This window comes from Syngnathus acus, chromosome 2 (assembly GCF_901709675.1).
Source record: "Syngnathus acus chromosome 2, fSynAcu1.2, whole genome shotgun sequence".
In the NCBI taxonomy this organism is placed as follows: Eukaryota; Metazoa; Chordata; class Actinopteri; order Syngnathiformes; family Syngnathidae; genus Syngnathus; species Syngnathus acus.
In genome coordinates, this window is record NC_051088.1 from 20,716,398 (window position 1) to 20,737,802 (window position 21,405).

The window sequence follows — 21,405 nt, forward strand, 5'->3', positions numbered from 1 at the left end:
TTTTTCTCTCTGGGTCCTATTAAGAGCAAACTTTGTGATTTGTTCTCCAAGTTCAGCCCAGACTGCGCACAGTTTCTCTGTGCTACGCCTTTCCCCCTCCATCCCTGCTCCTCTTTATGATTTTGTTGACGCTGTTTTACAGGACATGGCAGGATGCGCTTTTGGGACCAACAAGTAAGTTGTCTCCTCAAGCTTCGCTCCTTCGTGTTTCAGACGTCATATAATGTTTAGATGCTGCCCTGTGTGGAATGAACAATGGTGAGGCTCCTTGGTGCTGCGGCAGGCGGCATGTTTTGGTTCCCTCTACTGTTGCTGTGTGTGCTGCTGGAGACGGAACTCGGAGCCGGAGTCTCCGTTTTCCAGGGTTTCTACCTTCCACCTGCAAATGGCTCGCTGATCACACCAGCCAGGAGGACAGATGGGGTCGTACGGACTATTGATCGGATTTATAACGGAGGGGGGAAGGCGGGGTACTTGATCTACCTGGATGGGAGTCGCTTTCAACTGGACATGGAGCGTGATGGGACCGTGATGTCGCATCACTTCAGCCCTCAGTATGTACTCGCCATGATGGGAGGCAGCTCGGAGTCTTTGCAGCGGGACTGCGTGTATCGCGGAACGGTGAACACCAATCCGGAGTCCCTGGCTGTTTTCAACCTTTGCGGTGGAGGTCTGGAAGGCTTCTTCGCCATGCACGGTGTGCGCTACGCGGTCACGCCGATCGTCCGAGCCAAGGGGCACGAGAATGACGCGCGCGCTCTGCAAGACAAGGACGCGGAACACGCCCTCCACGTCTTCACGCGTGAGAGCTTCACGTTTGAAGCCGCACGCGACGGCCGTGAGAGCTGCGGGACGCGCGATCGTGGCAGAGGGCGCCGGGACGCAGCGCGGAAAAGTCGGCGCAAGGGTCGCTCGGGCAGAAAGAGGCCGGACAGAGAGATGCATGATCTGGGAGCGCGCGGGCGGAGATGGTGGAGCCGGCTCGTTCCAAATGCAGCTGCGGACAGCCACATGCGACGCAAAAGGTCGATCTCTCGCTCCAGACATGTTGAGCTTCTCCTGGTGGCAGATGAGACCATGACCAAGAAGTACGGCAAGGACTTAAACCACTATCTCCTCACCCTGGCCTCCATCGCTTCCAAGCTGTACGGGCACGCCAGTATCGAGAACCCCATCCGGCTGTCCGTGGTGAAAGTCACCACGGTCACCGACAAAGACAAAGGGCTGGAGGTGTCCAAGAACGCAGCGGCAACTCTCAAGAGCTTCTGCAAGTGGCAGAACCAGCAAAACCCGCTGGGCGACGACCATCAAAACCACCACGACGCCGCCATCCTCTTCACTAGGCAGGTAAACAAACTTCCACGCTCGACTTCCCGTCTCGAGGCGTCTGGTCGACCGCTTGTCCTCCAGCCCGCACAGCAGCTTAGCGCCTCGGTGCGATGCCAAGGCAACCGAGTGACGCCATCGCTTGTTTTGATTTCTACGGCAGGCAAGCTGCTTCTCGTTGCGCATTTAAGCACACATGAAATTTGCTGACATGTTAGTTTCCCCGTGACTCAATGCGTAAAGGACACACAGGAAGACCAAAGCAAGTCTGGAGAACCTCATGCAATTGCTACCACCACTTTTCTGTCTTCCTCTATGTGCAGAAAATTGCGTGCGTAACACTGCTCAGCATCTGCGAAACAGCCATAAAAACTGTATTTCCTGCATGTGGTGTTTTTCTGGGCAAGTTCCTCTGTCTCCAGCCTACCCTCCCAATCCCTTGACAACCTTCAAGCCTCAGAGGCTGAGACCTGATGCCTTTGCAGACAAATTCTTCCCAGGAATGTTAAAATTAACTCGAGGGTGCACCCCAGAAACATCCCTAAAAATTCCGATGCGACTAAATAAGGCAGTCAACCCCAGCCTTGTATTATCCTCCCATCACTCCAGTCTGCACATGTTTCCAAGTTCATTTTACAGCATCTGTCAGAAAAACAAACAGTCTGTATGGAGACCACACGAATTTAGCCTTTCTTTCACCCAAGTTCTCATTGCCTTATTTCAGACTCCCTCTTTAATTCTCTGCTGCCTGCACCACAGCCACACCTTTCTGCTCTTCACCCTGACTTTGGATCTGTAAAGGAGTAATCGTTCATTGGCAGCTATGTCAAAAGTAGTTGGCAAAGAGTCCCAGACCCTGCATGCCAACCACCTACATTGTTGACACTCCACCTGCTTGGGCAAGCCCGCAGAGTAGACTGGTGACCCCACAAAAAAAGGAAGAAATAAAAAAGTGATGTCCTAAAGCCAACATCAGTAGATAAGACCACAAAGTCAAACTACTACGTAGAAACCTGAATAGCAGGTTTTATTTGCTTTTTGAAAGTAAGTGTAAGTTACATGACCTCATTTTTGGGGTCATGCCCTTCATAAGCCCATAAAAGCAGTCACCAGTTTACTTTGAGTTTGACCCTTGACCTATTTTGCGCTGTAAGTCCATCTTTAGGATTCTTAGCTGTGTCTGAGCACTAAAATTGATGTCACTTCAACCTGTCAATCAACGTGATGGGCAGACGTGCACATCTAAACACTGCAGGAAAGTAGAGAGTGAAACAGGAATGCACAAGCATAAGGTTACGGTTTCCCTTGAAAGAGCACTGCCAGGAAATAACTGCAGTTGGCTCAGGTGTCTTGCACCCAGCTGCATTGTGGATGAAAAAAAAAAAAAAAAATCAAAGAATTTCAGCATGTGTCATAGTTATTTGAACCAGTTCTTAATACTCTCCCTCTGGACATTTCGTTTTCTTGTAGATTTTGGCTTTCTTGTTATGTTCTGTTTCAACCAAGGTTTTTCAAAATTAGTGATTAAAACAACCAGGAAGGAAAAAATAAATAAAATAAAAATCCTGTCGGAAGGCAGCACAGTGTTCCTGTGGTTGGCATGACATTCCTTTTTTTGGAATCTAGGCTCCAGTGAGCTTCTTGTCTGGAGTTTGCATGTCCACCTGAATGTTCACAACATGCTTCATGGAGCAGACTAAATTGTACATAGGTGTGAATGTGTGCGCAACTGTGAATGTCTGTCCATATGTGCCTCATGATTGGCTGCTAGCCAGTTCATGTGATCGTCTCCAACTCGCCCGCCACACCAATGAAAAATAAAGTGGATGGACGGCGACCGCATCATGTCAAAGCGACGACCTCCGTTCCAAACTCAATGAGGTTAGATGTTGCAAAACATGGACAGACACCAAAGTTGCTCCTGTTTTCACATATTGTTTCATTATTTGGATCGACATTGCCAATCATCCTAAAATGAGTTTTGACCCATCTGGTTTGTTTTTAGATGTTAGCTCAATAGTCAAAATAATTGGGAGGTATGCTAAATGACAATGTGATATTCTGGGATGCCTTGGGTGCATACCGATCCTTAAATGTACAAATTCCTACCCTGCTTTGCACGTCTGCTGACTTTATCCACATAGTTATGTCATTTAACCTTTTACATGGAATTTGCACGTGTGGCGGCGACGCCTCCCTTTTCCTGTGCACTTGACAAACCCACAACCTAGCACATCCATGACTTTTTGTCTGCATCACAGTGTACATTTCCCAGCTCCCGCCGCCGTCGCAGACGGCTCTTCTATTTGTTTTAGCCGTTCTTGATATTTCACACGTTATACTTTGTCTGGCATCCGTCGACGACCTGCAGACAGCCCAAAAGTCTCGACCTTGGCCGGCGGGCACGCTGCGTGGGTCAGCTCACTGTGACGCATCGATCGGTGGATGTTAGCTGTTCTTCTTTCATAAGCTCGTTTAGCCTCTCGGTTTTTCTTACCCGCGACCATCCCGGTGCATTCTTGTCGCTGAGAAACACTTTAGTTTGTTAGCCAAGACAAACTACTTCTCTGCTAAAACTCGCATGACTCTTTAAGGACAGCTATGCTTCCTCCTACTCCTTTTCGAGCATTCTTTATTTTTTTATTTACTTATGTATTATTATTATTAATTTATTTATTTAATGTATTTACTTCTATTTGTTGGTTTATTTTTTGTTGTATGGACTTATGTGGCACTTTAGAGTGTTATTTGTTTTTTTTTTTGTTTTTTTGTTTTTCTTTTTTGTTTTGGATGTTCGAAATAAAGATATCAATCAATCAATCAATCAATCAATCAATCAAAAGGACAGCCTTTTCCACACATGCTGTACATGGTTTATGCAGATCCAACCGGTTAAAGTTCAGCTTTGGTGGTGGTCTCTGTTGAGTCATGACATCAGATGTGTAGTGTGTTTTCAGTGGGAGCTAAACTAGCTTACTCAGACTTTTAACACGTGTGTCTGGTTGGCTGTTTGTTTAACTCAAATCTTGGCTAAGACCGGTCAGGCTCTCACGCGTCGGCACACCACCCGGCTGACTTTTTCATCCAGTCTGCCACCTGTTCTCCTGTTAGTTCTGCCAATACCTCCGTAACTCTATGCCCCCCCCCAACCACACCCAGTTCTTCTCTTTAATTTCCGGCATCTCTCCATCGCCATTTCCTTTGTTTGTTTCTTTTTTTTACAGCCATCTTTCTTTTCTCACTTGAAAAGAAAAACAACGTTAGAAGAAAAACAAGCAAAGTTTCTATTATTCCTCCTTTGATTCACACTTTTCTGAAAACACAAGCTTTCGCACCAGGGTCCTGGATGGGTTTGGTGAAGAAACAAATACAAAAGGAATGGGTTGACAGAGTGTAAGAAACTTTCTATACACTCCCACTGTTCGATTCAAGACAAACATTGTACTTGAGAGGAGAGGCCAGAGTTTCCCCTCACTGACCGGGTGTGTGTTGAGCCAAACCAAGTCACTATTTTGCTGTATGGCCCATGTCCATCCTGTTTGTTTCCTGTAAGCACATATGCTGTTTTTATTTGAATGAACGGGAGTGATGTACATCTACATGTGCGTGTGTGCATATGGTCCCACCCAGTCAGTCAAGTGTGAGTGCATAACACAAGGGAGTTTGTTCCGAACTGGTCCACCCGGAACGGGTAAACACGTTCCCCGTAGAGTCTCTCCCCTGCAACCCAGCAAGTCTGTCAGCACCACTTAGCATGATGGTTCATCTTCATGGTTCATGCTTTTCCCATTTTTTGTGCACATGCAAGGATGTTTGTTTGTTGGTGTGCAAACATGCCATTTGCTGTCTGGCATGATGGGTGCGGGGAGTGTTAAGCAATCGATTTGCCGTTCCGTGGCAAGACACCCCGAGGGCTCGTCTGCATGTATGTGCAAGAATCAATTATCATGTAACCACTGGCAAATGGTGGTGGAAGAAATATTGGCAGAACACAGTAAACATCAAGTGCGTTGGGCTGATTTAAAAGTCTTTGTTTTGCATCTTTGCAGGACCTCTGCGGCCATCACTCCTGTGACACTCTAGGAATGGCAGACGTTGGCACTATCTGCTCTCCGGAGAGAAGCTGTGCTGTCATTGAGGATGACGGGCTTCACGCTGCATTCACAGTGGCACACGAGATCGGTAAGCATGGATTCACTTGTTAGGACGTAGAGAAACAGACAAGCTTGGGCTGGCTCATCTGTCAGCACCTCTGTGGTTGTTGACTATCACATGAGTATTACCTGAGTGTTGATTGTGTTTTCTTTTCTCATTTTTGCTGCATGTGCAAACCTGTGGCATCATTTCTTGTCTCCATGGACCGTAAATAATGTTTCAATTATTTCCACCTCAGGCCATTTGCTGGGTTTGTCCCATGACGACTCCAAATTCTGCGAGGAGCGTTTTGGAGTGAACAGCGACAAGAGGCTCATGTCCTCCATCCTCACCTCCATTGACGCATCCAAACCTTGGAGCCGCTGTACCTCAGCCACCATCACCGACTTCTTTGATGATGGCAATGGTGAGAATTTTAAAACAACTTTATGAGTGACCAAAAGCAAGCATTATGAACTTCCACAGTATCCATCAATGAGCAAGGAATGAGTTTGTAGCCTCAGCCAAAGATCATATAACCTTCTTCAGCATGGTCATAAAATGTAACCTTCCACCAACATCATCTTCTACTTGCCCTTTTTGCAGCCGAGTGTCTTCTCGACTTACCTCGTCAGCCCCTATTGGGTCCCGAAGAGCTTCCGGGGCAGAGTTATGACGCCGTGCGCCAGTGCCGCCTGGCTTTTGGGCCAGAATACACCGTGTGCCCCGGCATGGATGTGTGCTCTCGGCTTTGGTGCGCAGTTATTCGCCAGGGACAGATGGTGTGTCTGACCAAGAAGTTGCCAGCTGTGGAGGGTACACCCTGCGGGAAGGGACGCATCTGCCTGCAGGGCAAGTGTGTGGACAAAACGCGCAAGAGACATTACTCGGTAGGAGGTGATTCCACTTTCCGTCTTTCTAGCAGAGCGGCGAAAGCTTGATGAGACTGACCCTTTCCTCTGTGCCCCAGTCATCCAACCATGGCAGTTGGAGCTCTTGGGGTTCTTGGGGTTCATGTACCAGAACATGTGGTGGTGGAGTGCAATTCGCCCAGCGGCTATGCAACAACCCGCCCCCACGGAACAACGGGCGTTACTGCACTGGGAAGAGAGCCATCTACCGGTCTTGCAATGTTACGCCATGCCCACCATCAAGTGAGTGCAGCATCGTGTACAGCACAGGTGTCAAAGTCAAGGCCCGGGGGCCAGATACGGCCCGCCACATCATTTTAGGTGGCCCGCGAAGACAAATTGAAGTAAACTATGACTATGATGCGGCCCGTGTCAAAAATAGGTTTGACACCCCTGATGTAGAGAGCATCATCACAACCCAATACAAAACGTTTCTTCTCATGCTGTTATCCTCCAGATAAGAGTTTCCGGCAAGAGCAATGTGAGGTGCGCAATGGCCCGCAGACAGATCCTAAAGGGGTGAAAACCTTTGTTGAGTGGGTGCCCAAATATGCTGGAGTTCTCCCAAAAGATGTGTGCAAACTCACCTGCAGAGCGAAAGGAACGGGTTACTATGTGGTGTTCTCACACAGGGTGAGTTATTGCCCCCCAAAAAAACATGTCCTGGAACATACTAGTGGAGAAGTTAACGAAACTCTCTCTTTTCAGGTGACAGACGGGACCGAATGTCGTCCTTACAGCAGCTCGGTGTGCGTGAAGGGGAAATGTGTGCGCACAGGCTGCGATGGCATCATAGGCTCCAAACTTCAGTTTGACAAGTGTGGCATATGCGGAGGCGACAGCACAGGATGCATCCGAGTTGTGGGCAACTTCACCAAGAAAAGGTACGAACAAACCCAATTTACTTTTTCAAGTAAAGAAATTATGATTGGACAAATGAATATAGAGCAAAAAGTAAAATAGACGACAGAATGTGGTAGCCAACCTAAAAAAAATTAACTAAATTAAGTGAATAGACATGGAAAAGCAAAAGTTGTCTGGTGACTTAAATACGCTTGCTGGTTTTGAGTTTACATGACCACAAAAACTTTTTTCTGCAGTACATCGTCACATCTGCTTCCTGCTTAGCTAACCCAATCTCTACTTTCACCCTGACAAACAGTAAGGGCTACACTGATGTAGTGAAGATCCCTGCAGGCTCCACCCACATCAAGGTTCGTCAGCACAAGGCCAAAGACCAGACCCGTTACACCGCCTACCTCGCCCTCCGGAGACCCAATGGGGATTACCTCCTCAATGGCAAGTTTATGATCTCCACCTCCGAGACCATCATTCCGCTCAACGGCTCTGTGCTTAACTACAGTGGCTGGAGTCAAAGGGATGAATGGGTCCACAGCATGGGCCCCGGGGCCCTCCAAGAGGCCTTGGTAGTCCAGATCCTTGCGACAGATGCTAAAAAAACCCTGGATGTTCGTTACAGCTTCTTTATGCCACGCCGAACGACTCCACAGCAGCCACCGCTACTGCTTGTCCAAAGTCTGAATCTGGCCCGTTTGCAGGGCACGACAACTGACACCAAAACCACCACCACTAGCGCTACGACGTCCTCCCCCACTCCCACTATTCCGGTCCCTTCACCAACGATAGTTCCCAGTTTGCCTACACCACCGCCCGGACCCCAATGGGTGACAGGAGTATGGATGAGCTGCTCCAGGACTTGTGACACTGGTTGGCAGAGCAGGACAGTTCAGTGTAAGGACCAGGGCGGGAAGCTGTCCAAGGGATGTTTGCTGAATTCCCGCCCCTCCGCTTTTAAACACTGTCTTGTCAGAAAATGTTAAAATAGCAGGAGGATGGGAACAAGACTTTGTAGGACAAAAGAAGTGGTCGAATAAAAGTGCTGCATGTTGGAATATGGACCAATGAATTTAAGACATAATCGAGAACCCTAATCAGGACTGTGAATGTTGAAGCAAGTCTCACAGAGACTCGGCTTAAAGAATGTCTCAGAATCGCAAATCATTAAGAGAGGACCCGTTTGTTTTCAAGTCAAGGACTTTTGTTGCATGTTGACGACTCAACCTGTTTCAGCATCCACATGTACTTTGTCTTATTTTGTGTCTTTGTTTGTGTGTGTGAGTGTAGAAGTCCTGTATTCTCCTAATTAAGGGAGACACGTGTCTTTTGCCCTCCAGCTTACTGCATTGCTTTGACCATCCAACTATCCAGGGATGGGGGCAGACGATGACCAACAATGGACGGGGAAACCCGGACGTTCGGTGTTTAAATGGTGCTTTACACTCTGTCCATTATGCACAATAATGTATTACACAAAAGTAGGGGAAACAGATATACTGAGGTTGAGACTTGCTCAGGCTCTCAAAGTTCCTTGCCTCTGCAATAACTCGGGAAGAATGACACAAGTGTTGATTGCATCTTCTCAAGAACAGAACAGTGTCCTTGCCAAGTCAGCTATCAGAGGGGTAAAGTAACTACGACTCCATGATTGTCCTTAAACTGGAAGTCAACCCCAACATTTTCTTTGTGATAATATCTTCCGTGCAGCCCAATTAGTCAAAACACGGTGTTCCGATTCATGTTTCCTTTGTGGAAAATGAATTAAACAGGCAAAATCCATCTGTTTTTATCGGTCGCCGGGGGCGGCCATTTTGCCACTTGCTGTCGACTGAAAATGACTCGCATATTCTCAGGTCTCAGGTCATAACCAATCAAGGCTCAGCTTCAGGAAAACTGGTGAGCCGTGATTGGTTGTGGCGACTGTGATGTCATTTACACTCGACAGCATGTGGCAAAATGGCCGCCAACTGAGATGGATAAAAACAATCGGATTTTACCTGTTTAACTCATATTCCAAAAATGCAATATTTATCAGAACCTTGTGTTTAGACTAGTGAGGGCACATGCAACATATTAGTGTAAAGAAAATTTAGGGGTTTACTTCCTCTTCAAGATTGACGTTCTTGGAGGTTAAAGATGCATCGCTTATTTTGCTTCATTTTTGAAGTGTGTCTGTGTCTGTGTGTTTGTGCGTCTGCTGACTTGCATTGAGAGTGACATTAAAAATGCAAACAAAGACAATACACTGGGAAATTTCCATTGGTGTGCACTGCCTTTAAGCGGGGTACACACATACTAAAAAAATGGACCGAATATTTCCCACCACTTTTAATCAGTCAGTGAAATCCCAATTTTCAGATCTCACTGAAAGATCCTGACTAGTGAAGAAATGATTTTATGTGTGGTGTGCTGTCTTGGTTATCTCAAGTACGCCACACGACACACGATGATTTCTTTCCTCATCGAGTCGGATCCCTCATATTTTCAAAATCGGTCGAGATTTTCAAAATCGGTACGTGTGTGTCCCGCTTTACATGTTAACAACTCAATGTAAACCATCTTGAACAGTGAATGATTTCAATGTATGTGTTAGTATTCCAAACAATTTGCAGAGCCATATGCACATTGGTACACCTCATTGAAACACACAGCTTCTTCCTATGAGGAAAGCCCTCTCGCTGAACAGCAAAAACGGCACTGAGCTTGTAATTTATTGTTTGTACAACTGCTATGTGTGAATAACAACGCAACGAGATGAGGTTTATTTATTGTAGTAATTTTGTATCAGATTACTATTTAACTTAGGACTATGCAGAATCCTCAGTGTCAGGATATAGTGTTTCTTTTCCAGTCGTGGGATGTACATAAAATATCTATATTTAAAAAAGAATCTCACTGTGTGTGATGTTTTTTTGTTAACTATCAATACAAACTTTTTTTTACAAATTATTCTCTATTGACTCTAAGGACGGAAAGTAAAATGTATTGGGTTGCTAAACAGCAAGTGCTACAAATCCAAGTATGTCCCAAATGTACTGAATTTGATGAGGTATGGAGAAGTAAATGTTAAAGATGAATGTACACAATAAACTACAATGTTGCATTACTTATTGTAGTCTCCATTATAGTGAACCCTGTTTGATCTTAAAAATGACCAACTGCAGCTGCCTGTTTGCGCCGAGTTCACAGATTTGGATCTCAGCTCAGGCTTCCCTGTTTGGTATTTGAATATGCTCCTCTAACTCGTATTTCTACCTGCATACCAAAACAAATTCCAGGAAGAATAAATTCTCCATAGGTGTGAATATGAGTTTGAAGGCTTGTCAATATCTGTCCTGTGACCTGCTGATGACCGGTCCAGGATGTAACCAACATCTCACCTAAGAGTTATCTGGGACTGGCTCCAGCTCTAATGCAATCATAACATAGTCATCCTGTTATAGGTATGTGGTATACCCTGAACTGGTCACCATGATATTAACATAGCCACCTGTTGCCTCTTCATACAAAAGAGCAGTCGTGTAAAAAGTACCTGGAAGCATTACTTGATCCAAAAAAAAAAAAAAAAACGTAAAAGTTAAATTCCTTTTGTATAATATTACAGCCATTTGCTCTGCTTGGATATCAAATGGCATGTTCAAACATTAAATGTATTGGAGTAAAATTATTTTTTGGAGTCAGTGATTACAATTTTGACAATGTGCTTATTTTAATCGAATTTGATTTATTTAGTTTACTTTATTGGTGGTTAAAAATCTGTGAGTTTGCACATGAGTTACCAAATGGACTTAATGAAATACAGGCGTCTGTTGGCTTCAAGCTGGAATGAGCGACAGAGAGAGCGAGACAGACACGCATTAGCAGTGCACACATATGCAAGGGCCTCTTTGGAATGTCGAATCTTCTAACCTTTACACCACATTTCCTTAACCTTTATGGAAAATGTCATTGGGTCAAGGAGAGATGAACTGCTGCCTCCTTTCAAACACAGGAAAAGACAGCACTGTTTAAAATGAATTTGCCTGAACTTTTCCTATGATGGCAAGTAATACTGACACTAGCGTGAAACCACTATTTTCTGAAGATGGACTACACAAAGTTTTCCTTGGATCCATGCATGCTTGTCATATTTATTGGGTTGTCGATATTCCCCATAGTGTCAAAGGCAATGTGACATAAGGCAGCACCAACAGTGACTAGACTCAGTCAGAAAGAAACCAGGGAGCGAAATAAAATAGAAGGAATCGGGCTGACGACAACAACTAGAGATGAAAACATAGCAAATACACAACGCATGAAAATGAGACACAGGTAGATGTGCATTGGGTCAATAAAGCAATAAATCTTGGCTCCAGCCTTCCTGTTTCTCCGGGGACTCCAAGGACAACATTCCCAGAATATATTTTAGCTTAATTGACGACTACATTAGTATATATAGGTGTGAAATTGTGAATGATAGTCTGTATGTGTCCTGCAATTGGCTGGCTACCTTTCCATATCGGCGAGAGGAGGGTGCAGGTCACCTGCCACGCCAATAATAAAAAACGCTGGAGAAAATAGATTGGTGGCGAGCCTGACTGCCAGAAAAGCGTTAAGCTTTTCTCGACCCTCCAATGTAATACAATATCGCCATCTTGTGGTTTAACATTGAATTGCATTAAAAACCGTTAAGACGTTATTTAGGTCGTTTCTGACATCTCGTGGATATATGTTGAATTACAGTCACTCTTTTTCTTTGCTCTTATTTTTAAGGTGGACTAATCAATTAGGTAGTCGACACGTAGTTTTACAAAAGCTTTGCTATGACGATAAAGAAATGGACAGATGGATGGATGGAGGATAAGGAATATATACCAACATTATTAGTTGCATTTGCGAGAATTCTGTTAATAATTTTAACCTTGCTTTTATAAAGACAGAGAAATTGTTTCTAACAAGCCGATGTGATTTCATATTTGAAGTTAGGTTTAAGTGATAAAGTTGATGAGAGAAATGAGGTTTTTCTTCAGAGTGCTGAAGTAGTTATTTAGGTGAAATCCTAGGCTGCTCTACTCGCCGACCACGCAGAGGAGGACAAATCTGGGCGGGAGGGGAAAGAGATCCACGGACGGGGGCTGAATATGTTTGAGTTCCAATACAGGAGCTGCCCCGGCTTTAGATGCGTTCCACCTTAAAAACTCAGCGGCCCCTCTCAGCTCCCTCTCCCCGAAAGTTGCACTCGCTCGCTGCCTGGCAGCGGCTCAACGCTGTTAACTTGGCCGGGAGAAACTGAGCAGTGAGTGTGAGCACGCCACTCGGAACCCTGCCGAGTGTGATATGGTTACCATTTTTTTTGTCCATTTGATTTTTTCTGTTCCCTAGTCGCACACTGCACATGATTAAGAATGTACCTCGGAATGCTTACTTTAATGAGTCTCAGTTACTGGAAATGCAAACCATATATGGGAGGGGGGGTAAACTGTTTATATTTTGGGTTAAAACAAACGAAACTCGGGGCTCCGCTGGTGGAATTTTCCTTTGCTGCCCTCAGCCCCTTTTTTGTTAACAGTGATTGATTATTATGACAACGTGAAACGTTTGGTTGCGCACATGACTTGGCCCCGAGAGGGCCCTCAAAAAAGGGGGTGGGGCACCGTGCCGGGGCGTATTTAAGGCCGGACAATTCTGATTGCCAGTCAAAAAGCAGCGAATCCATCTGGGAGTCAGCAGAACCAAAAAGAACCGCTGCATCTTAAAGACAAAACCAGGCGCTGATATTTGCTCAGTTTGGGAGAAACAGGGAGAGCGAAAGACCCGTTGGATTTACTACTGAGAGTCAGCTTTTATTTTCCCTGACTCAAATAGGCTTTTTGTCAGTGTGACAGTTAACTTTAAACAAGATTTGCACTGGATTTCTTTTTTCTTTTTTTAGCGCAGTGTGACTAGATTTTTGGAACTTGTATGTATTAAGTTAGTAGGACTTTACTAACGTCATCACGCGAACGTTTCCATCTGCTTGTTGGATTCCACTTCTGTATGATGTGGCTTGTCTGTGTTTCTATTGGTTTCATGGCTGGTCTGTGCACCGGCTCGACGCAAAGCCCTTGGGAAGAGAGTACCGTAGTGCCTGTCAGGCTTGACCCAACGGTCCGGCTGGCGAGTGACACCCAACCGAAGCGAACCTACTCCCCTGAAGAAAATGCAGAAAAGTGTCGGAGATGAGAGTGTACAGGCTGGACGCGTTTGGTCAAGCGATTATCTTGCAGCTGGAGCCGGATCAGACGTTCCTGTCCCCGGGATTCGTCTTCCACATTGTGGGGACTCCCGAATCCGAGCTGAGTCAGGAACCCAAGAGCGCAGACGAGCACGGTTGTTTCTTCTCGGGCACGGTGAACGGAGAAGAGCACTCCGCTGCTGCGTTAAACCTGTGCCAGGGACTGAGTGGTGGATTTTACTTTCAAGGGCAAGAGTATTTCATCAAACCTCTCAACACAAGTGACTTCGTGAATGATGAGGAAAAGGACGAGGAAGTCCACCTCATCCGCCGGAGGGCTCGGGCAGAGGCGGGTGAGAGCAGCTCCAAATGTGGGGTCAATGAGGACGAGGATCGAGTGCCAACAAATCTGGAGAAAAAGCCTGAACGTGAAGCCGTCAAGAAAGACCAAACAGGTAGCGTTTGTACACACACTCACACACACACGCACGTGTCTGTGTGTGTATATAAAATTGTATAAAATCTCCACGAGCATTAAAATCTGTATATAGCTATGAAATCTTTCTTTCTTTCTTTCTTTATATATATATATATATATATATATATATATATATATATATATATATATATACATAATCATATATATATATGTATATATATATATACAATATATATATATATGTATATATATATATACTATATATATATATATATATATATATATATATATATATATATGTGTGTGTGTGGGATGAAATAATAGTTCTATAAAATAACCGTGCGTGCATGTGGGTCCGCAAGTGCAGATATTATTGCCGACCCATCAACAATTTGACAGCACCGTACACGCTGTGCCAACAGGGGCGGAGTATGGGCGGGAGTGGGTGGCACAGGTCCTTCATTCTCAAGGGGAACCATGAGGAAGGAGGGAGCAAGAGCAGGCAGGGGTTTAAGCAGAGCCAGTCGCAGCCCGGCAGCGCTGAGACGTGCTAACTCACCTCCTGGTACAGAAATGTGTCCCCCTACAGAGGATTTTTTTCCCCCGTACAAACTATGTCAGAATTTTCCAGCAGAAAAGGTCATTTTGAGAACAAGAAGTGGGAGGAGGAGTCATGACGCTAAGTCATGGCATCCTGCCTCCACCCCCACACACACACATATACACTCACACACACTTTCACACACATACACACACACAGAAAAAACTCTCTTTGGAACTTAATATCCATCCAGCCATCTGCTTTTCCCAGCATCTTTGAATTTTTGCTGATGCAAACGTGCATGAACGGGGGAGGAAGTTGGAGTACTGTGCCCACAGAAAAAAAAGGGAAAAAAGAAAACCCACACAAGCACAGAGAACGTTCAAATTTCACACAGGCGGACCTCAGCCAGAGATTGAAACAAGGAACCTCTCTGCCATGATGTGCTTACTATTTGGCCACCATGCTGCCTTTATTAACAGCAGATTGTTAAACACAAATCAAATGCAGAAAGCGAGAATAGCCATTTTGATTTACATACTTGAGTGTTTTTCTGTCCCTGCTACTTTTCACATTTGCGCACAACACTGAATTTGACCTCTTTGCAAAAAGTATCATTAGGAACATCTGCACAAAAAATGACGACAGAAAACATTGTAATAAATTTTCTTAACCCTCATCCCATCCCGCAGGCCCCCACAGGACCAAGCGTTTTGTTTCCACTCCTCGCTATCTGGAGATTATGCTGGTGGCTGACCAGTCCATGGCCGAATTCCACGGTGCTGGGCTCAAGGCTTACCTCCTCACCATCATGGCGGTGGCATCTCGTCTGTATCGCCACCCGAGCATCCACAACTCCATCAGCCTAGCTGTGGTAAAGCTGCTGGTGGTTTACGAAGAAGAGCGAGGCCCTCAAGTGTCGTCCAATGCTGCAATGACCCTCCGCAACTTCTGCCAGTGGCAGCGGCAGCACAACCCCCCCAGTGACCGCCACCCTGAGCACTATGATACAGCTATGCTCTTCACCAGAACGGTAGGTTGGAGGAGGATGAGAAGAATTGTGGGGAAGAATCAGAGATAAAGAGCATGTTTTGACTCCTTGGTCTGTTTCTTCAGGACCTGTGTGGTGCCCATTCCTGTGACACTCTTGGAATGGCTGACGTCGGTACGGTGTGTGACCCAGACAGAAGCTGCTCAATTATCGAAGATGACGGACTCCAAGCTGCATTCACCGTGGCCCATGAACTAGGTGAGTAGAAAAATGCTCAGCTCTGATATGTGACAATGATACGTCGTGAGCACGACTAAGTGTGGTTTTGTTGTACTGTCCCGCAGGACATGTCTTCAACATGCCTCACGATGATGCCCAGCTATGCTCTGGGGTGAACGGTCCCCATTGGGGCTCCCACATGATGGCCTCCACCCTGTCCAATCTTGACCAGCAGCAGCCATGGTCCGCCTGTTCCGCACTCATGGTCACCACTTTTCTCGACAATGGCCACGGTCAATGTCTGCTTGATAAACCAGTCAAGCCTCAAGCGCTCCCTCAGCCCCTCCCCGGGACAGTCTACGATGCAGACCATCAGTGTCGGCTGACTTTCGGCGACGACTCCCAACATTGCCCTGACCTGAGCACTACTTGTGCGGCTCTGTGGTGCACCGTTACGACAACCAACGGTTTGCTGGTTTGCCAGACCAAGAACTCCCCATGGGCCGATGGAACGTCCTGTGGGCACGACAGCTACTGCCTGGCAGGGCAGTGTCTCACAAAGTCTCAAGCTTCCAAACATCAGGTAGAAACGTAACTTCTTTTATTCTCATGCCTCGGGTATAAGTCAGACTGTAACCCTGTGTAACATTTCCAGATTCCTGTCAACGGTGGCTGGGGCGTGTGGGGTCCCTGGGGTGACTGCTCTCGGACATGCGGGGGAGGGGTGCAGTACTCCTTCCGTTCATGTGATAACCCTTTGCCAAAGAATGGAGGCAAGTACTGTGAGGGCAAGAGGATCCAGTACCGCTCTTGTAACACAGAGCTCTGCCCTGACACCAATGGTAAGTCAGCAAAAAATTGTCACTTGAGTGGGAATTATTCAAAAGGTGCAAACACGATCACTGAGAATTCTCTTTACTCTTCAGGCTTGTCATTTCGGGAGGAGCAGTGTCTGGCTCACAATGACATGTCAGCCCAAATGTCTCTTGGATCAGGCGAGGGTGTTGAATGGGTGCCCAAATATGCCGGTGTTTCACCCAAAGACCGCTGCAAGCTTGTGTGCAGGGCCAAAGGAACAGGATACTTCTTTGTCCTCAAATCCAAGGCAAGAATTTTGAAAAATTTATTTTTTGTTATATTTTGAATGTCTTCACAAATCCTCATTACCCTCGTGCTGACATGTAAGACAAACGATCAGGTTTCGTCTTCCAGCACCCTCACTGCCAATGTACTTTTTCTTTTTTTTTTTTAACATGCATAAAAATAAGTGTAGTAAAATACAGTAACTTGTAGAAAAAACAGCTAAATTAAAACATCAACAAATAAAACAAGAACATAGATTAAATTTCAACGTATCTCTTCCTACATTCATATACAGTATTTCTTTCATTATTAGTCGTGATGTTTGGTACTACACTATGACGCTAACTTAATTCCATCAAACCATATTTTTGGCGGCATTTTCTCACCATAATACTGGGATGTATTTTGGCCCCAACCCTGACAACTACTTTCTACCTCTTGACATACTGTTCTGAAATAACTCATTCAAGGCAGGATTTTAATCTCGAGATTTTTGTCTGTCGCCCCCAGGTGGCGGATGGAACACCCTGCAGCCCCGATTCCACCTCAGTTTGTGTTCAAGGCCAATGTGTCAAGGCTGGATGTGATCGTGTTATTGGCTCCAACCAGCGCTACGATAAATGTGGAGTATGCGGAGGGGATGGCGCCACCTGCAAAAAAGTGTCAGGCTCACTGGAGCGTGCCAGGTAATAATCCAGGATACTTTTTGTTCTGAACAATAATAAAGATAGGCAGTTTATTTACTGCCAGGTCAAATCAAATATCAAATCACTGATGAAATATCTTTATGTGGAGTTTGCATTCACTCCCCGTGCTCACGTGAGCTTTCTCATGTGAGTTAGGTTCATGACAACTCTAAATTGTCCATCATTGTGATTGTAAATGTGCATTAGCGATTGGCCAGCAACTAGTGTAGTATAGTTGTAGCCTAAACTAAACAATTGTTGTCTTTGTTACAGGCCTGGGTACCAAGACGTGGTGACAATCCCAGCGGGCGCCACCCATCTTGACATCAAACAGCGTGCCCCTGGTAACGGTCGTCATGACAACAGTTACTTGGCAATGCGCCGACAGGATGGTACCTACCTGTTGAATGGTGATTATAAGCTAATGACCATGGAGACGGACATCCCTCTGCGTGGGGCGCTACTACGCTACAGTGGTTCTTCTGCCAGTCTCGAGCGGCTCCGCAGCTTTTCCCCCCTCCCCGAGCCTCTCACTATTCAGGTGTTGTCTGTGGGAGAAGCCCCAAGGCCCAGAGTGAAGTACAGCTACTTTGCCCCCAGACCCAATAACGCTGCTTCTTCCAACAACGGAGGTCGTCGGCATTCCATCAATGCTATCCGAGAGTTGGGTGTTGCCGAGTGGGCTCTGATGGAATGGGGTCCCTGCTCCCAGACTTGTGGAGGTGGCATGCAGCAGAGAGAGGTGGTGTGTCTGGATCCCCAGGGCCGTCCATCCAAGGATTGTCCAGAAGAATTGCGGCCTTTGGCCTCACGATCCTGTGCCTCTCAGCCTTGCCCCTCTTGGCTTCTCGGAGAATGGTCCGCATGCTCAAAAACCTGTGGCAGAGGTTTCCGAAAACGCCAGCTTCGATGCATTGGCTATGATGGCCTCACACTGACCCATGACAGCTGTGACTCCAAAAACCGCCCGCGACCCCTCCTAGAGCTGTGTTATCAAGGTGCCTGCTAAGGACAGCTTTGACAATCTGACCTCCTTTTTTTTTTTTTTTGTTCGTTCTTTCACTCCCCATGTCAGAGACTGCATCAATACATTACACATCCACACACAATGTCGGAAAGCACACTGACCGTGTCAAACACTTGGAGCAACAAAGTCTGCCACCTGTCTTTGGAGTGCAGCAGTGGCATCTCAGCAAGCATCATGGACATTAATGAGTTTGAGCACGCTGTTTACAATTGCAATAGTATGCTTGCGTGTGAAAGTATGTAAAGATTTGAAACATATATGTTGTTTGTCCAAGCTGGGCTGGACAGATTTTAACGCTCGTGGAGATTTTATACAATTTTATATACACCCACACACAGACATATGTGTTTGTGTGTGGAGAAAAATTAGCTCATATTCTACTTAGTCACCCCATCAGGTATGGAAATTGAGATTTATTCTGAACTATCAGTCAACATTTATTTATCACAAACCTGTAGCACTTCACTTTTGTTTTTACCAGTGGCACATTGTTACACTCATTTTCTCTCTATGAATGCCTTTTGTTTTGTCATTTTGCCATATCTTGAAAACCAAAGAATTTGTGAGCGCTGGTAAGTGTGCGCGTATGTGTGTGCTTTTTGTGTATGTGGAGACTTAACGAGGGACTTGTCTCCTGCTACTACTTCATAAGTAAGTCTCTCCTGCCTTCTGCGAAGGCATCTTGTTTAAGCAGTTTTTCCTCTTTTGTACAAAATATCCAAACATTATTTATTTTTGTACAGCCTGTTAAATATAATCATGTGGCCATTTTGATATTTTTATTTGTTAATGAGATCACAGAAGGAAGTATAGACTATAAAGAGTATTTATGCAATGTTTTATATATGTATATATATATATATTTGTTTCTTGGTTTATGAATAAAATATTGACTCTGGAGAAGTTTGTCATTTCAAAGTTATAGCACATGGGTATTTGACACACTTGTGAAAACACACTTTTCCAAGCTTCTCGTCTTTTTATGCCACGGCATCATTACTGCTGAAAGAAACATCTGGAAGTCATTACGGGTTATTACTGCACTGTGTAGGTGTGCATGAAAAATGGACATGCGGTGTGGAATACTTCACGACCCCCTTGTATTTTAAAACCTGAAGTCAAGATCATATTTTGAGCAATAAGAGCCTACGACGAAGCCTTCAGGTTGGAGCTTCGTTTCTTCTCAGCAACTTTGATAGTTAAAGTGAAAAAAAGTAACGGTTACGTGTCTCATATGCGGTGCTGCCATTTCGCCACTAGAGGGGAGAAAAGCATCGTCAAACCCATTAAGTGGTTGAGTATTTTACCCCGCCAGTCTCCACCTGTACGAGTAAACGTGACGCCAGGCACGTACACTCATAGGAGGCAGGTGAGGCAGTGCCTCACCTTGCCACCAGGGGCAGTAAAGGGCTCAACATGGTTTCCTCAGCTGTCACCATAAGTTGTTAAAAAATGAATAATATAATAAAACATAATATAATATCTGTCCTGTGATCTATGCTTTTAATGCAATTTTGGTGTGTTTCCTATACATTTGGATCATTTTCATAGTCAAAATAGCTGTATTTCTTGTTCAAATAACAACGGGAGACGAGAATCATGGAGGCTGAGGCAGTGACAGGTAGTGCCTCTCAGGGCGAGCGTGTGAGTGTGCACCACTCACACACTGTACTGAGCGCGTGCAAACGGCGCGTGCTTGCAGTCAGCGGGAAAATACGGGCCTTGAGGCAGCCAGTACCTTTGCCTCGAAGATGGGGCGATAGTGAGCCTGCGGCTAATAGTTCACGACACGAGTAAATGCGAGAGTAAATTAAGAAGAAGAAAAAAGAAAAGAAAAACAACCAACAACATTCGGTGCTAACGCGTCGCTATTTGGCTTTATTTTCCCTGACAATGGAGGATATAATCTCGAAAATAAGAAATGTTTCAAAACTTGACTTTCAGTCAAAGCAAGAAACCATAAGTAAGGGAAGACCAACGCCAGATATGCGAGGATTAATTCAAACTACGGGCCTCCCGGGACGGACTACAACACGTTGGTTTCAAAAGGATTGGTACTCTAAAAAAGACTGGCTTTGTGGTTGTGCTGCCAAAAATCGACTTTATTGCTTTCCCTGTCATCGAGATCTTCGTCCAGAAGGACAGGAGAATGGACTTCATTTACAAGTAAAGGTAAGAATACTGCAGTGGTGTGTTTAAATGTACAGTGGTGTGTTTAAAATGTTATTAAATTTAATCAAGAATGGGATAACAACCATGTATGCATGTAAATCTGACTTGTGAGTCAGTGCCTTAGCGTCATACAGTACGTTTGTAAATCTGACTGAGTCAGTGCCTCACCAACCCCAACCCTCACCGCACGTCACTGCGTGACGCGGTGGACTTGCTCAGGCTCTTGAGAATAATTGTCAATTTTTGTCTATGTGAAGGCCCTTTGAGACTGCTATTGATTTAGGGCTATACAAATAAACTTGACTTGGCTCTCAAAGTTCTTTGCCTCTGCAATAACTCGGGAAGAATGACACAAGTGTTGATTGCATCTTCTCAAGAACAGAACAGTGTCCTTGCCAAGTCAGCTATCAGAGGGGTAAAGTAACTACGACTCCATGATTGTCCTTAAACTGGAAGTCAACCCCAACATTTTCTTTGTGACAATATCTTCCGTGCAGCCCAATTAGTCAAAACACAGTGTTCCGATTCACGTTTCCTTTGTGGAAAATTAATTAAACAGGCAAAATCCATCTGTTTTTATCGGTCTGCAGGGGCGGCCATTTTTCCACTTGCTGCCAACTGAAAATCGCACATCGTCAGGTCTCAGGTCATAACCAATCAAGGCGCAGCTTCAGGAAAACTGGTGAGCCGTGACTGATTGTGGCGACTGTGATGTCATTTACACTCGACAGCATGTGGCAAAATGGCCGCCCACTGAGATGGATAAAACCAGTTGCATTTTGCCATTTTAACCCATATTCCACAAATGCAATATTTATCAGAACG

The 21,405-nt window shown here is 45.3% G+C and overlaps 2 protein-coding genes across 3 annotated transcripts; both read left to right on the forward strand.

Annotated features, from left to right (window-relative positions):
• Nucleotides 1-28: 28 nt before the first annotated feature.
• Nucleotides 29-10,335, forward strand: LOC119133081 (A disintegrin and metalloproteinase with thrombospondin motifs 5). 2 transcript variants are annotated; one of them, XM_037268752.1, is made up of 9 exons: nt 29-1,347; nt 5,376-5,508; nt 5,720-5,887; nt 6,067-6,350; nt 6,431-6,614; nt 6,829-7,004; nt 7,080-7,255; nt 7,534-7,670; nt 7,735-7,931. In XM_037268752.1, the coding sequence occupies exons 1-9, from the start codon at nt 256-258 to the stop codon at nt 7,800-7,802; spliced, it is 2,418 nt and encodes an 805-aa protein (XP_037124647.1). In that variant the 5' UTR covers nt 29-255; the 3' UTR covers nt 7,803-7,931. The 2 variants fall into 2 exon arrangements, with proteins under 2 accessions (XP_037124647.1, XP_037124637.1); XM_037268742.1 differs by having other exon boundaries at nt 31-1,347; nt 7,534-10,335.
• Nucleotides 10,336-12,896: 2,561 nt separating this feature from the next.
• LOC119136883 (A disintegrin and metalloproteinase with thrombospondin motifs 1-like) lies at nt 12,897-19,308 on the forward strand. Its single transcript, XM_037275706.1, is given in 9 exon segments — nt 12,897-13,409; nt 13,412-13,877; nt 15,095-15,435; nt 15,519-15,651; nt 15,738-16,195; nt 16,268-16,454; nt 16,539-16,717; nt 17,206-17,381; nt 17,655-19,308. Coding segments are annotated over 9 exon segments (2,841 nt in total). The 5' UTR covers nt 12,897-13,244; the 3' UTR covers nt 18,391-19,308.
• The last annotated feature ends 2,097 nt before the right edge of the window (nt 19,309-21,405 follow it).